At 40.0% G+C, this 14139-nt stretch overlaps 1 protein-coding gene across 4 annotated transcripts in view; it reads left to right on the plus strand.

Moving 5' to 3' along the window:
• The window catches only part of ptprga (protein tyrosine phosphatase receptor type Ga), a 514388-nt gene that overhangs the window by 465945 nt on the left and 34304 nt on the right, over positions 1–14139 (plus strand). For all 4 annotated transcript variants that reach the window (NM_001329864.1, XM_087272537.1, XM_087272538.1 and 1 more), the window contains 2 exon segments: positions 1974–2065; positions 7719–7810. In NM_001329864.1, the coding sequence (NP_001316793.1) occupies positions 1974–2065; positions 7719–7810 (184 nt within the window).

Consider the following 14139-nt stretch of genomic DNA (forward strand, 5'->3'; position numbering starts at 1 on the left):
TTTTGATGTTTGTTTCTTTAGTGTAAGAGATAAAAGGAGAAGTTTAGCAACATGTTCAAGCTGTTCTTTCTCTACTATAAAACAAAAAAGAATTGAAACTAGGCTCTGTCAAGCCATAAAATGTGGACAGTTTGCTATAATGAACAGTTTTCTTCTTATTATTATTATTATTATTAAATTATTATTTTATTATTATATGTATTCAATTAAAATTGTATTTTTATTTGATAGAGCAAGTGAAAATCTTTTCCAACTGTGATATTCTAAAAGCGTTTAGCACTATATCAGTCTAAAATTTCATTCATAATGGTTTAAAAAATGTCTAAAGTCATGCTTGCAGAACACCTGTTATTGGATATTTTAATTACAATGAAAAAATTATATTTACACTTGTTTTAATGTAAAAAAAAATATTTTTGTGTTTGATTAGGCCTCTAGTTATTATAAATAGTTTATTAAAAAAAACAATAATTAGAATTGTGTTCAGATATATAGGAATTGTACGCTTAGAAAGTAAAAATGTGAAGAAAAAATTACAAATTCCCTAGTCATTAACCCTTTTGACATTTGTTTTTTAGCGTAATTAATAAAAGGAGAAATTTAGCTGCATGTTCAAGCTGTTCTTTCTCTACTATTAATCAAAAAATAATTGAAACTAAGGTCTGTCAAGCCATAAAATGAGCATAAAATGTGGACAGTTTTCTTCTTATTATTATTATTATTAATAAATTATTATTGTATTATTAAATATATTAAATGAAAATCTTTTTTGATAGATCAAGTGAAAATGTTTTACAACTGTGATTTTCTAAACAAAAATCTTTAGCATTTAGCCCTGTATAAGTCTGAAATTTCATCCATAATGGGCTTAAAAATGTCTTAAAAACCCTGTTATTAGATATTTTAATTATAATGAAATTATTATATTTGCTCTTGTTATTATGTAAAATGTTTGATTTTTTTGTGTATCGTTTGGGCAAAGAGCTTAGAATGACCAAGAGGCAACACTCAATAAAACGTTCCATTGCACCAGCAGCGCCCAGCAACAGCCCCGGATTCCGCCATTTTGGAGTGAAAGCGATCGGCTGTCCAGTGGATCTTATTGCTGTTGTGATGGCGAGCAGCTGCTTTGTTTTTTAATTATTTATTTTAAAAGCGCATTAAAGCTGAGATACAACCTGAAAGACGACAATACAACCCTTACTATCACAGTCATCAGCACTTTTAATAGTTTATTTACAGTCTTATAATATGCTGTAGTTCTATTGGAATTTTCATTCCAAAATGGCGCCATCTAGTGGCTGTTTTCCAAATTGCACTAGAGTGTTGCCTCTTGGTGATTCTATGCTCTTTGGTTTGGGCCTTTAGTCTTTAGAATTAGTTTAATAAAAAAACAATACTGAGAATTGTGTTCAGATATGAGAAATAATTCACTTAGAAGGTAAAAATGTCAAGAAAAAAAAATTGCTAATTATTTCTCCTATATATTTCAACATTTGTTTCTTTAGTGTTCAAAATAAAGAGAGGTTTAGCAGCATGTTCAAGCTGTTCTTCCTCCGCTATTAAACAAAAGAGAATTGAAACTAGGGTCTGTCAAGCCATAAAATGAGCTTAAAAATTGGACAGTTTCCTATAAAACAACTTTTGTACTCCACAGAAGTAAGAAAATAAGGTTTGTAAACAAATACGAGTGATGTGATTTATTTGTGGGATGTTTCCATAAGACCGCATGCATATTGACCGCTTTACGTGCTTGTTTGAAGTGTAGGCTTGTATTCTCTCTTTGGAGTGTTTGATTTGCCCTTTGAGAAAAAGGGTTCAAAGTTCACCTTGCTCATGTCAGACGTAACCAGCAGCATGTGTGTTTACTCTGGTTGGGATTGTTTCCTAAACCACACCTCATGGAAAGCATTAAAGCGAACGCGGAACGGACATCACTTGTTTGACCGTCTCTTCTTGTCTCTTTCCCTCAGGAGGTGTTTCCAGACGGCTCATTTCTACGTGGAGGACAGCAACTCGCCCAGAGTCGTGCCCAATGAGAGCATTCCAGTAATCCCCATCCCAGGTTTGTGTCCGAATTTAAAGACAGCGAGTGTTTTTGACAGGATCTGATGTCAGTATGGTTAATCAAAACATTGCATGCGTGTATTACCTGTTGCACTATGGGTAAAAGGTTGGGTTACATAATATTTTAAACGCTGCCAAGTTTGCACAAAGCCGTGGCTGTCATCCTAGCGGGAGACTGTTGGTGTGGAGCAGATCTCGACGGTGCGCTCTCTGCAGATTGTTATTCTGTGCGATTAGTGTAAAATCAGAAAATCCATCGCAGTATTGATCTTAACATGAAGTGGCTCTAATGAAGTTTTCTGCTTCTGGGAAACGGAAAGGAAAAACAGCTGTGGTATAAGGTGCAGGGTGTTACACCTCCTTGTGGTTGATTTCATAATAATATATTTTATTCATATCATGTTTGTACTGCTACTACTTGAACAAACACCCAGCCATAAGGATTTACATTTCTCTCACACTACAAAAGCCTAGTTCACACTACGGGATTTTAAACCTGATTTGAGCCAGATTTGGAAGTTAACAAGCTCGCCGACAGATCGGGTTGTGATCTTGAAAAAATATAAGGGTGTTCGGCAGTCTTTGGGCCCTATCATACACCCGGCGCAGTGGGGCACAAGACGCGGCGCAATAGTCTTTTGCTAGTTTCAGCTTGGCGCAAGAGTCGTTTTGAGGCGTTGCGCTACGCTGTTTAAATAGCAAATGCATTAGCGCTCATATGTGTGTCCATAAGCGTTCTGGTCTAAAAAGGAAGGCGTTCTGAGGCGGACCGCTGGCGCGTTGCTATTTTGAGAAACTATAATAGATTTTTCATTAGACCAAAACTAACCCGGTCTAAACTCCGGCGCAGAGTTGCGCCTTGCTTACGCACTGCTTAATACACACAAGAGAGCAATAGGCAAATATCTTTACATATGAAAACAATTTAATAAAATTGTTAATATAAAAATATGAAGGATATATATAGGATATAATAAGAATAGATATAGGATATAAATATAAAGGATTAAAATATTACAAAACATATTATTTTCTAGCCTATATAAATATGAAAAATCACTGCTTTTATGTCTTCTTCATCTCGGGAGGCTTTTTCAGTTCAATCATAACAATTTGCTTTTGATTAATGTTATTATTATTAGCAGTATTATTTATTATATCCATATTTATATTTGTTTTATTAAAAACAAGCTTAGATTTGCCCACCTGTCAGGTTTTAGACCATATGGGGCACAGCATGTGTTTTAGGATATAACTCAGGTTTTTGAAGACACTTCGTTATTGTTGTTCAAAATGATTTATTTTTATTATTTTTAAAATAAATTAGTCTTACTCTTCATATTTTCTGATTTTAATACACTGTAAAACCCAAAAAGTTAAGGTACAGTAACTCAATCCATTTGAGGAAACCGATTGCAACAAAACATTTAAGTTCAATAACTAATCCTAATGAGTACTGTGAACTTAATCCATTTGAGTAAACGAAGCAATTTCAACACAGTAACACCCAATAAATGAGGAGAACTCAAGCCAACTGAGTACTGTAAAACCCAATAAGTTAAGGCAACTCAAACCGTTTGAGGAAACCGATTGCTACAAACCATTTGAGTTAAAAAAAAAAACTAATCTATCTGAGTACTGTGAGCTTACTCCATTTAAGTTGAAGTAATGAGGTATTAAATTAACTCATTAACTTCAACACTGAGTTCAAAACTCTGTTCAAATGAGAACTTTTAGTAAATTTAGAGTTAACCATACTCATTTCATTTGATAAAGTTGACTGTTGGGTTTTACAGTCCAGTATATGTATTAATTCCGGTACTTTTACTATAAACCAGCATATCAACCGTTTAATAGAGGTTGATATTTTAGAAATGATGGGCTGTGTTGAAACAAAACGCATTGATTGTGTTAACTAGCACCATAAGGAGTTCAGAAATGCAATCCAAACTTTTTTTTTTTTTTTTTGGTGGGGCAGTTAAAGGGTTAAGTTGGACTAGATGTGAATGAGCTAAATTGAAGTGTTTTTTTTTGGATAGGCACAGCTACATGTCTGAGGAAACATGGTCTTGTCAGGTTTCTTTAGAGCAGGGGTCTCAAACTCGCGGCCCGCGGGCCATTTGCGGCCCTCAGTGTAATATTTTGTGGCCCGCGCTGACCGCTGTACACTGACAGAATCAGCGGAGCGGGAACAGAGAGCGCTCCCTGCTCCGCTGATTCTATCCGTACACAGCGGTCACTGGCATTCCCCGCCCGCCGTGTAAACAAAGGGGCGGGGATGCCGGTGACGTCACCGAGCACCACGCCCCTTTGTTAGACGCTGTGACGGGCGGGAAGTAGGAGGGAACTCGCGCCGGCCAGAACCAAGGTAAGCTGTTCCCGCCCCTGCCTGCCACTTAGCTACAGCCTGCATCTTATATATTATAGGTAGATACAGACTGGTACAGACTGATGTGACTGGAGTGGGGTGGGGGTGTTTTATTTATACATATATACGCCTTTTTTTTAGGTGAGGGAATGGAAGTTTTGAGTGAGTTCCCCCACTTTTTTCCCTAGGACTTGGCCTTTTTGGGAGCACATATTTGTGTGAGAAGTTATTCTCCACCTTGAACTTCAATAGGTCAAAGTACAGGTCTAGACTTAATGATGATCATCTTCAAGCCATACTGATGGTCTCAACTGCTTCCGCTCTAAAGCCAAATGTGGTTCAGATTTGTGAGAAGAAACGCTGTCAAGTCTCTGGCAGCAAGGAGTAGGCAAAAGATGCCATGTTCAGAAGAACTGTTCATAATCTTCACTCAATGTTCTATTAATGTTCAGGACACTTCATGTTCAGAAGAAATAATTAAAACTGTTAATAATGACATTTGAGGACTTTTTTTTTTGTGAAATCCCTTATGCGGCCCAGCCTCACCCAGACTTTGCCTCCTGCGGCCCCCAGGTAAATTGAGTTTGAGACCCCTGCTTTAGAGTCTTTGCGTTTGGCAGTAAAAATAAGTACGGTTTATCTGCACCCTCCACATGTACACACACACTCTTCAACACACGTACACATTCGCCATTAAGGTTGGAGCCAAGAAAATGGCTTCATCTGACTGGCCTGTATCTCTCTTTGGCTCATTGCCTTTGTGTGTTTGAGTAAATAATTAGTGGAGAGCGTAATGGAACAGAAGTGGACAGTGTGTCATTTTTCTTCTTTCTGGGTCTGGAAGTTTCAGGTCTGGGTTAGTCAGTGTAGTGGAACCCAGATCTTAATGCAACAGGAGCCATTGATTTGCTCGGGCTTTCCCATAAGCACTTCATTGGAACCAATTTTCATTGTTACACTGTGGCACGGCTCACAATACCGGTGGCATGGTGCCCTCAATCCAATTTGAGCATCTGTGTTCCAGCTTGGCAAGGTTTGGCCTCAGTATTTACAAAGATCCATTTAGTGTGGGTAGCAGACTCTCTCTCTCTCTTTCTCGGCTGGCTTCAACTCATATGGCGCTTTGAGTTCACTGTCCTTTCAAACATGGACACTTTCCTGCTAAATAGGGCCTTCAGTTTCTGGCTGAATTTCCCAGTTTGCTTCTGGCATTCATGGATGCCAGAATTCATTTGGTAGCTGTATTCAGTTGCAGGCACTTTGGAATACAGACAGAACATGTGTGCATTGCTTTTTCGTTAAACCCAAAAGCTTTCAGATCGAATAAATAATTTTTTAATTGTAATAGTTTTTCTGAATTCATATTCAGCATGAGTGTCTTGATTTAAAAAATCGGATTGACCCCATCTTTTGACCTGAAGTGTATGTAAATATTGTATTATAAACTACTGTATAATGGCCTATGTTTTGTCATCATATCTAGCTTACAAAGCTTTGGATGTGTGGTGTTTGTGTGTATGTCATGGCTTATTTATTGTTATCTTTACAAAAGTATTCAGATTTAGACAGTATATTTGTAAAGAGAGACGGGTTGCAACAGAGAACGTTCAGATGCAGCTTTATTTAGGCAAAGGGACAGTCATATAGGCAGGTTTAACATGTACAACATGGGTAATCCAACAGAGGGATCCAGAAACACAGGAGAATGGTCAGGACAGGCGGTATAAGAACAAACAAGGACCAAAAAACACAAAAGGCAAGACAAAAAAACAGTAGGAAATGCTCACTTACAGTAATCAAGACTCAGCAACTGTGTGCGTGTGTGTGCACTCTGTGTTTATAGTTCATCTGACGCCCGATTCACACGAGGCTTCAGCGTCAGCGCTTGACAGATGGCGTGTCTGAAGTTAGGGCTAACGAGATTGTCATAGCAGCATCAGCCAATGAAATTAGTCAGCAATCGGCTACTGTCTGAGCTGGTGTATTTCCATGAAGCAATCTGATTGGCTGACGCTTCCGTTGGCGCTTAAAGTTGAGAAAGTGCCAACTTCTGCAGCAAGCAGTACCATTGAAGCTGCGCCGTCGGATCCACAATGCAATTCCTCAGCACATGACTTCACCCATTCAAAGTGAATAAGAAGTGTTGCCACTAACACCCTGTGTAAATGGGCCGTGATATCCCTGAACAGCTTCAGCTGTGTGTGTTTGCAATCTAGGAGAATCTGGGCCAGGTGTGTGAGTGAAGTGCATGATGGGATCTGTAGTTCATTAAATTGGCAGATTTGTTGTTCTCCAGCGATCTGCTAATGTGTTTTTAGTCACTTTTCAAAAGGATTCATTAGTTAACAGAGAGAAGATATTTTTCAGCACATTTCTAAACATAATAGTTTTAATAACTCATCTCTAATAACTGATTTATTTTATCTTTCCATGATGACAGCAAATAATATTTTACTAGATTTTTTTCAAGACACTCCTATACAGCTTAAAGTGACATTTAAAGGCCTAACTAGGTTAATTAGGTTAACTAGGCAGGTTAGGGTATTTAGGCAAGTTATTGTATAATAAATATACTGAATATTAGTTATAATAAATATACTGACCATTGTGTTCATGTAGAATAACTTATATTAATTGTTTGTTTACATATTATCTAAAATAAATAGTATCAATAAAAGTCAATAAACTAACTAACCATGAGGCGATAATAAGGGTCTGCAGGATCCTATAATTCATCTGTTCTAATGATGATAACAAAAGAGCAAATATACAGATGAGGTTAGAATTGTTAGCCCTCCTGAATCATGAGCCCCCCTGAAAAAAAATATCCACAATTTCTGTTTAATAGAGAGAGAAAAAATGTCAACACACTTCTAAACATAATAGTTTTAATAACTCATTTTTTAATAACTGATTTATTTTATGTTTGCCTTAATGAAAGTAAATAATATTTGACTAGATCTTTTTCAAGATACTAGTATTCAGCTTAATTAGGTTAATTAGGCAAGTTAGGGTAATTAGGAAAATCATTGTATAACATTGGTTTGTTCTGTAAACAATAAAAAAAATATATAGCTTAAAGGGGCTAATAAAATTAACCTTAAAATGGTCTTCAAACTAATTAACACCCCTTTATTTCTAGTCAAAATAAAACAAATATGACTTTCTCCAGAAGAAAAAATATTATAGGAAAAACTGTGAAAACATCCTTGCTCTGTTAAACATAATTTGGGAAATACTCATAAAAGAAAAAGAAATTAACATCAACTTTTGTCTGTTTCAGATGATATGGAGGCCATCCCTGTGAAGCATTTCATTAAGCATGTATCAGAGCTCTACTCCAACAACCAGCATGGCTTCTCAGATGATTTTGAGGTAAGTTGTTCCCTAACACTCACATACGTACACACACACACACACACACACACACACACACTTTACATGTTTCTATAACTCTTCCCTTTCAGCAAACTCCCACAGACTTTTGTAAACACGCGTACCGTCTGGTGTGGTTCCCTAGGCTTGGCTCCAGCGGTTCTGTTGACAGTTTCTGGTGTCAGGCTGTGAACAGCTGGGTCGGGATCCCTCCGCGGATGTTTGTTATTTCTGGCAGGTGTCCGTACAGGACAAGCCAGTTCAGCTCAGCCTATGTGAGAATGAATTAGACCATCTGAACACTGCCGTCTTTTTTTCACACCAAGTTTGGACTCTCTCTGCTGTGTGTGTATGTGTGTGTTAGCGCAGAGCAGAAGCCAGAAAACCACGACAACATTCTGTCAGGCTAATGTGATGGCAGTTTGTACCAGAATGACTAGTAATTAGTTGTCCATTGAGTTTTGGGCTGCAGCGTCTGCTTGTGCTGTCAGCTGAATATCAATGAAGCAGGTTTAGCCCCCGATGATCACCTGCAGGTTAGAACAATACACACACACACACACACACAGGCTGGGTTTTACAGTCTATCTCTGCTGTACATCAGTATACTGAAGCATCCTGATGTTCCAGAGGTCTTTTACGCAGTAAATGGATGAGGTGTGCAGGCTCTGAAGATTGCTGAACATCTCTGAACATAGCTGAAATGGAGTGTTACAGAATATGTTGATTTGTAAAGTATAATCAGTTCAGATGGCGGCACGGTGGCTCAGTGGTTATCACTGTTGCCTCACAGAAAGAAGGTCGCTGATTTGAGTCATTTGGGATTTCTGTGTGGAGTTTGCATGTTCTCCCGTGTTGGTGTGGGTTTCCCCCACAGTCCAAAGACTTGCGCTATAGGTGAACTGAATAAACTAAATCGGCTGTAGTGAATTAGTTTGTGTGGGTGTTTCCCAACACTGGGTTGCCGCTGGATGGGCATCCATTGTGTAAAACATATGCTGGAATACTTGGGGTTTCATTCCACTTTGGTAATCTCTGAAATAGAGGCTAAGCCGAAGGAAAATGAATGAATGAATCAGTTCAGCAGTGCAGCCTCCGGTTAAATGTACATGCTTTTATTTGTATTGACCGTTGTATTTAATTCAATCTTAATTTAATTCATCATTTTGCTGTATTTTATTTAATTTAGTCATCATTTTAATACATTTTCTTCTTTTTATTTTATATTTGCATTACATTTATTCGTTTAGAAGATGCTTTTATACAAGACGATTTTCAAATGAGGATAAAACAACCACTTCGAATGATCAGAGAGCAGCAATATATAGATGCCATGGCAAGTCTACAACATACGCTCATTCTGAAAACGTAACCTTATATACATTCTGGAGATCGCGAAATATGTAGCCCAGAGGTGTCCAAACTCAGTCCTGGAGGGCCGGTGTCCTGCAAAGTTTAGTTCCCACCCCAATCAGACACACCTGGGCTAGCTAATCAAGCTCTTACTAGGCTTTCTAGAAACATCCTTGCAGGTGTGTTGAAGCAAGTTGGAGCTAAGATCTGCAGGACACCGACCCTCCAGGACCAAGTTTGGACACCCTTAGGCCCTGTTTACACTATTGCGTTTTAGTTTGAAAAGGCATAAGTTTTGCTACGGTTACGCCATCTGTCCACACTATGGCGGAGTTTTCGAGCGCCGAAAACGGTGCATTTTGGAAACGCTGAAGAGGCCGTTTTCTTTCTAAAATGCTGCTCCTCCGTCTCAGTGTGGATGGGGGATAATGGAGGCATCTGAAAACGGGGGCGGGGCTGCCGACATTCTCTACCTGATTGGGGCTTTGGTGTCATTGCGTATCCTTCCCTTATTCTTCAAGCCCCTATCACATGACTATAACACATGGCTTTAACGCTACCGGAAGACGGGGTTCGAGTTCGGCGAAGACCAGTTCCATAAAGCAGTTTGAGTAAGACAAAAACAGAAGCAAGCAGAAACAAGTGAATAACAAGGTGACTGTGATAAATCTGAAAATGTAGTAAAAATCAGACGAGGACTTTCCTTTTTTTTGGATTGCTTTTGAAAACACTGTTGGTTGGGTTTAGGGAAGTGGGTCGGTGGGCTATCGGTCAGCCAGTCAGTCAGACAGTCAGTCAACAGCTGCCTCTGGTGGATTTACATGAGAAGAGCAAGATCGATTTGCACTCGAGAGAGAGATCTGAAAAAGCGTACACAGCTGCCTCTGGTAGATTCGCAAAAACAAAAACTGCAAAAAAAACGTAACTTTAGGGACATATTTGGTGCTCTCCAGAAATGTATATAGGGGTACATTTTTAAAATGAGCCTGGGCTGCAAGTCTAAGTGAGATTAGCAGTTTTGTTTCCACTTTAAGTCATTGTAAAGGAGTGTTATAAGAGCGTTCAGAAAAAACAAAACACCAGCGAAGAAACTCGACACAAAGGAACATTAACACCTCACAGCCAACTAGCGTTTTGGAAGTGTTATTGCAGAGCTACAGAAACAGCGCGCAGAAGTATAAATGCACAGCTATTCTCTAAATGCACAGCTATCCTCTCGTTGTGGGTCGATCACTTGACATAGAAGTATAAACCAGGCTTTAAACAAATGCTGGATAAGTTGGCGGTTCATTCTGCTGTGGCGACCCCAGATTAATAAAGGGACTAAGCTGAAAAGAAAATAAATGAATGAAAAAGAGGTAGGCTGAAGCACATATTTCCAATGAACATTTGTTGGAAAATAAATAGATGTAAATTCTTACTTGTAGCACATTCAATCAGAATATTGCATTAATTTACTTAAACTTTCAATCAAATGTCAGCCCAAATTTTTCCTACTCACTTTTTTGTTAATATCCCTATTAATCCCTGCCTGTTGTGTTTGTTGTCCAGCTAATCATTGGATTTAGCATCAAAAGTAGGTCTCCTACTTTCCCTCTTTCAGAGGAGAAAATGAGGGAGGGGCCTCTGGGGGTTACTGAGGGTCCCCTAAAGGCCTAGCTTGGCCCCTTTGTTCAAAACTGGCTTGATTGGCGCAGGGATGTGCCTCAAAAGTGTGTGTTTGCGTGTGCATGTAGGCTTGATGGACATTGGGAAGTGGTTCCAAGGGGCGCTTCTGGTGCTGTTTCCCCTCAATGGATTCCTCTGTGGTTCCTAACCCTTCTTTCTCGCCTCCACTGCTCAGCAGGGAGAAAGAGGGATGACAGCTGAGCCAAACCCCCTTTTGGATGAGCCCCCCAGGCCCCTGACAAGTGGCTTTGTGCAGCTCGGCCTGAAGAAAGCAGCGGTGGCAGTGATCATGGGAGTCAGGAGGAGTGGAAGGGTATTGGCTTGGCCTGGACAGGCACAGGGATTATGTGAAGCCCAGGCATGAGATTTTTAGGGGGGAGGAAAGAAACAACCCCAAAGGAGGGGAAAAAAGGAAGAGGACACTTGGACAACTTCGGCATTCAGCTGAAAGCGAGAGGAGAGTGAATGGAGAACGCTAGAAGGGAAGACAGGCCCATTTCTACTTGTGTTTTTCATGTATTTATTTACTCATTCATTTTTTTTAAACTCTAAGGGCCCTATCATACACCCGCGCAAAATAAGGTGCAAGACTTCTTTGGCGTGATTTGATGCTATTTTCAGACCAGCGCAACCCTAATTTTCACATTTTGCACCACGTTGTTTAAATAGCAGATGTATAAGCACCACTTTGACCATTTGCACCACTCATGGGTGTTCTGGTCTAAAAAGGAGGTGTGTTAAGGCGCATTGTTGGCGCGTTGCTATTTTGAGGAACTAAAATAGGCTGCGCCATTGACCAAAACCTGGTGTAAAGTCCAGCGCAGAGCGTGTTAGTTATGCACATATGCGCTTCCAAAAAAAAAACAATTAAAGCTTAAAAACTTTACATAAATTATTATTTTCTACATAAATATAAAAACATTACCTCCATGCCTTTGGAAATACCTTTAATAACACTATGGCAATAAAAAAATGGTGTTACAACATTACCATTGTACAAAACAAGTGTGTTTAAGAGTAAAACATGCAGACAAGGTCCATGTTTTGCTTAAACATCAGCTTGATCACTTTGATTGTTCATGTAAACATTACATTGGGATACATCACTGAGAATGAATTTATTCCAATCGAAACAATTGATTTTCAAGTAAATCAAGCCACTGAGATCCTCTTAAGGGGGAACTTGACCTTCAGCCTCCAAATCCTGGCCATCATCTCACTTCTCAACCTTGCTATATTATTACCTTTTGTCTTTCTCAGCCAACAAGTTGCATCTATTTAAAAAAAAATACCCATTTGATGCATTTAAAGAATTGAATATGCTAGTTGGATGTACTTTTTCACTCAATAAATTAGAATGGGGTTATAATGCTGTGTTCACACCAGACGTGGAACGCGCGGATAAATCGCGCTATAAATAGCCGCCTGAACATTTGAGGTTTCTCGCTTCATTCGGGCGTCAAACCCAGCTTCATTCGCGTGTTAAATTCACTTCAGAACAGACGCGGATTCGCTTGATGGGCAGGGCTTCTGCCTGCCCCGTGACTCTAGCTTCATAGCTAAAGGGCTAACATGGATTTTATGAAGAAAACAGTGTTTATGTGCTTTATGAAGGATGATAAACAGCGTCGATACGTTTAGGGCCGTGTCTGAGTCAACTACATCCTTTCAGAGGTGCATCCAGCTCTTTAAGCTCATAGACTCCTCCAGAAACTGAACCTGGCTGATGGAGGTTTTCAGCGGTGCTTCTGACTGAGCCCACCCCCGTTTGGTGAACTTCTTGTCGGTGTCTGCTGGGGGATTTCCCCTGGGACACAGACAACAGGCGATACTCACAATCACGCCCCCACAAGAGCAAGCTCCTGATTGGATAACGCGGTGCGAATGTCCGCTGAAGTTTAGATTTTCAAATGCTGCGTTCACACCAGACGCGGCACGCACTTCAAGCGCGAGTGATTTACATGTTAAGTCAATGCAAACGCAAGAATAGACATCCTGCAGCGCGAATGGCGCAGCGCGAATGACGCAAATTGCGCGAATGATGCAAATTGCGCGAATGGCGCAAATTGCGCGAATGGCGTGAGGCAAATTGAGCGTTTTGCACGTTTGACACGCTTAACGAGCGTTTTGCGCGAATCTCTCGATTTCGAAAATCTGAACTTCAGCGTACATTCGCGCCGCGTTAACCAATCAGAAGCTTGCTCTTGTGGGGGCGTGATTGTGACGTAGAAGCTGTTTTCGGTGTTCCGAGGGAAATCCTCCAGCCTTCACTGACAACAGTTCATCAAACTCGGCTTGGCTCAGTCAGAAGCTCTGCCCATCACGCGAATCCGCGTCTGTTCTAATGTGAATTTGACACGCGAATGAAGCGGGGTTTGACGCGCATATGAAGCGAGTAAACTCAAATGTTCACGCGGCTATTTACGCGTGAATGGCGCGATTTATCTGCACGTTCCGCGTCTGGTCTGAACACAGTGCATTAAGCGTATCAAACGCGCAAAACGCTCTATTCGCACCACGCCATTCGCACATATCGCGCCATACGCATTGCGCCATGCGCGCAATTCTCATCATTCGTGCCGCGTCATTCACGTGTATCGCACCGCAGGATGTCTATTTGCGCGTTTGACTTAACATGTTAATCACTCGCGATTGACACGCGTTCCGCGTCTGGTGTGAATGCAGCATTAGAGTTCATGTAATCAGATAGTTCACAAATGTGCTCACTATGTACTCACCCTCAAGTGCTTCAAAACTTTTATGAGGTATCTTATTCTGTTGAAGAAAATTTGAAGAAAGCTGAAAACTTTTGACCTTCATAGTAGGAAAAACAAATATGGAAGTCAAGGGTTCCAGCTTTCATCCAAACATCTTTATTTTGTGTTTAACAGAAGAAATGCTTAGAACAAGTGAAGGTTGAGTAAAGGATGACAGAATTTCCATCTCTGGGTGAACTATCCCTTTATAAACAATTATATCATATAATACCACCAACATCACAGGATGTCACAAGTCACACATGAACAGAAGTAAGCTAGCTTTCTGCCGTGACGTTCAGCAAAGTATTAGCTCTTACCCTTACTTAACCGTACTAATAGTAGGGTTAGTTCAGGTGCAGGTAACCAGAAACCACACAGGTGCATGTGTGCGGATGATACAGTACTGAAAACAGCCTCTGGCAGATTTTTAAACATCCTGTGGTTTTAACAACCATGTCCACACACCAATCAGACGCAACACAAACACAACCAACTTAAGCACACGCTGACAATTCGTGTTTTTACAGTACATCTCTTACATGTGGCTGC

The sequence above is a fragment of the Danio rerio genome, chromosome 11 (assembly GCF_052040795.2).
Source record: "Danio rerio strain M-AB ecotype USA chromosome 11, GRCz13ab, whole genome shotgun sequence".
NCBI lineage: Eukaryota > Metazoa > Chordata > Actinopteri > Cypriniformes > Danionidae > Danio > Danio rerio.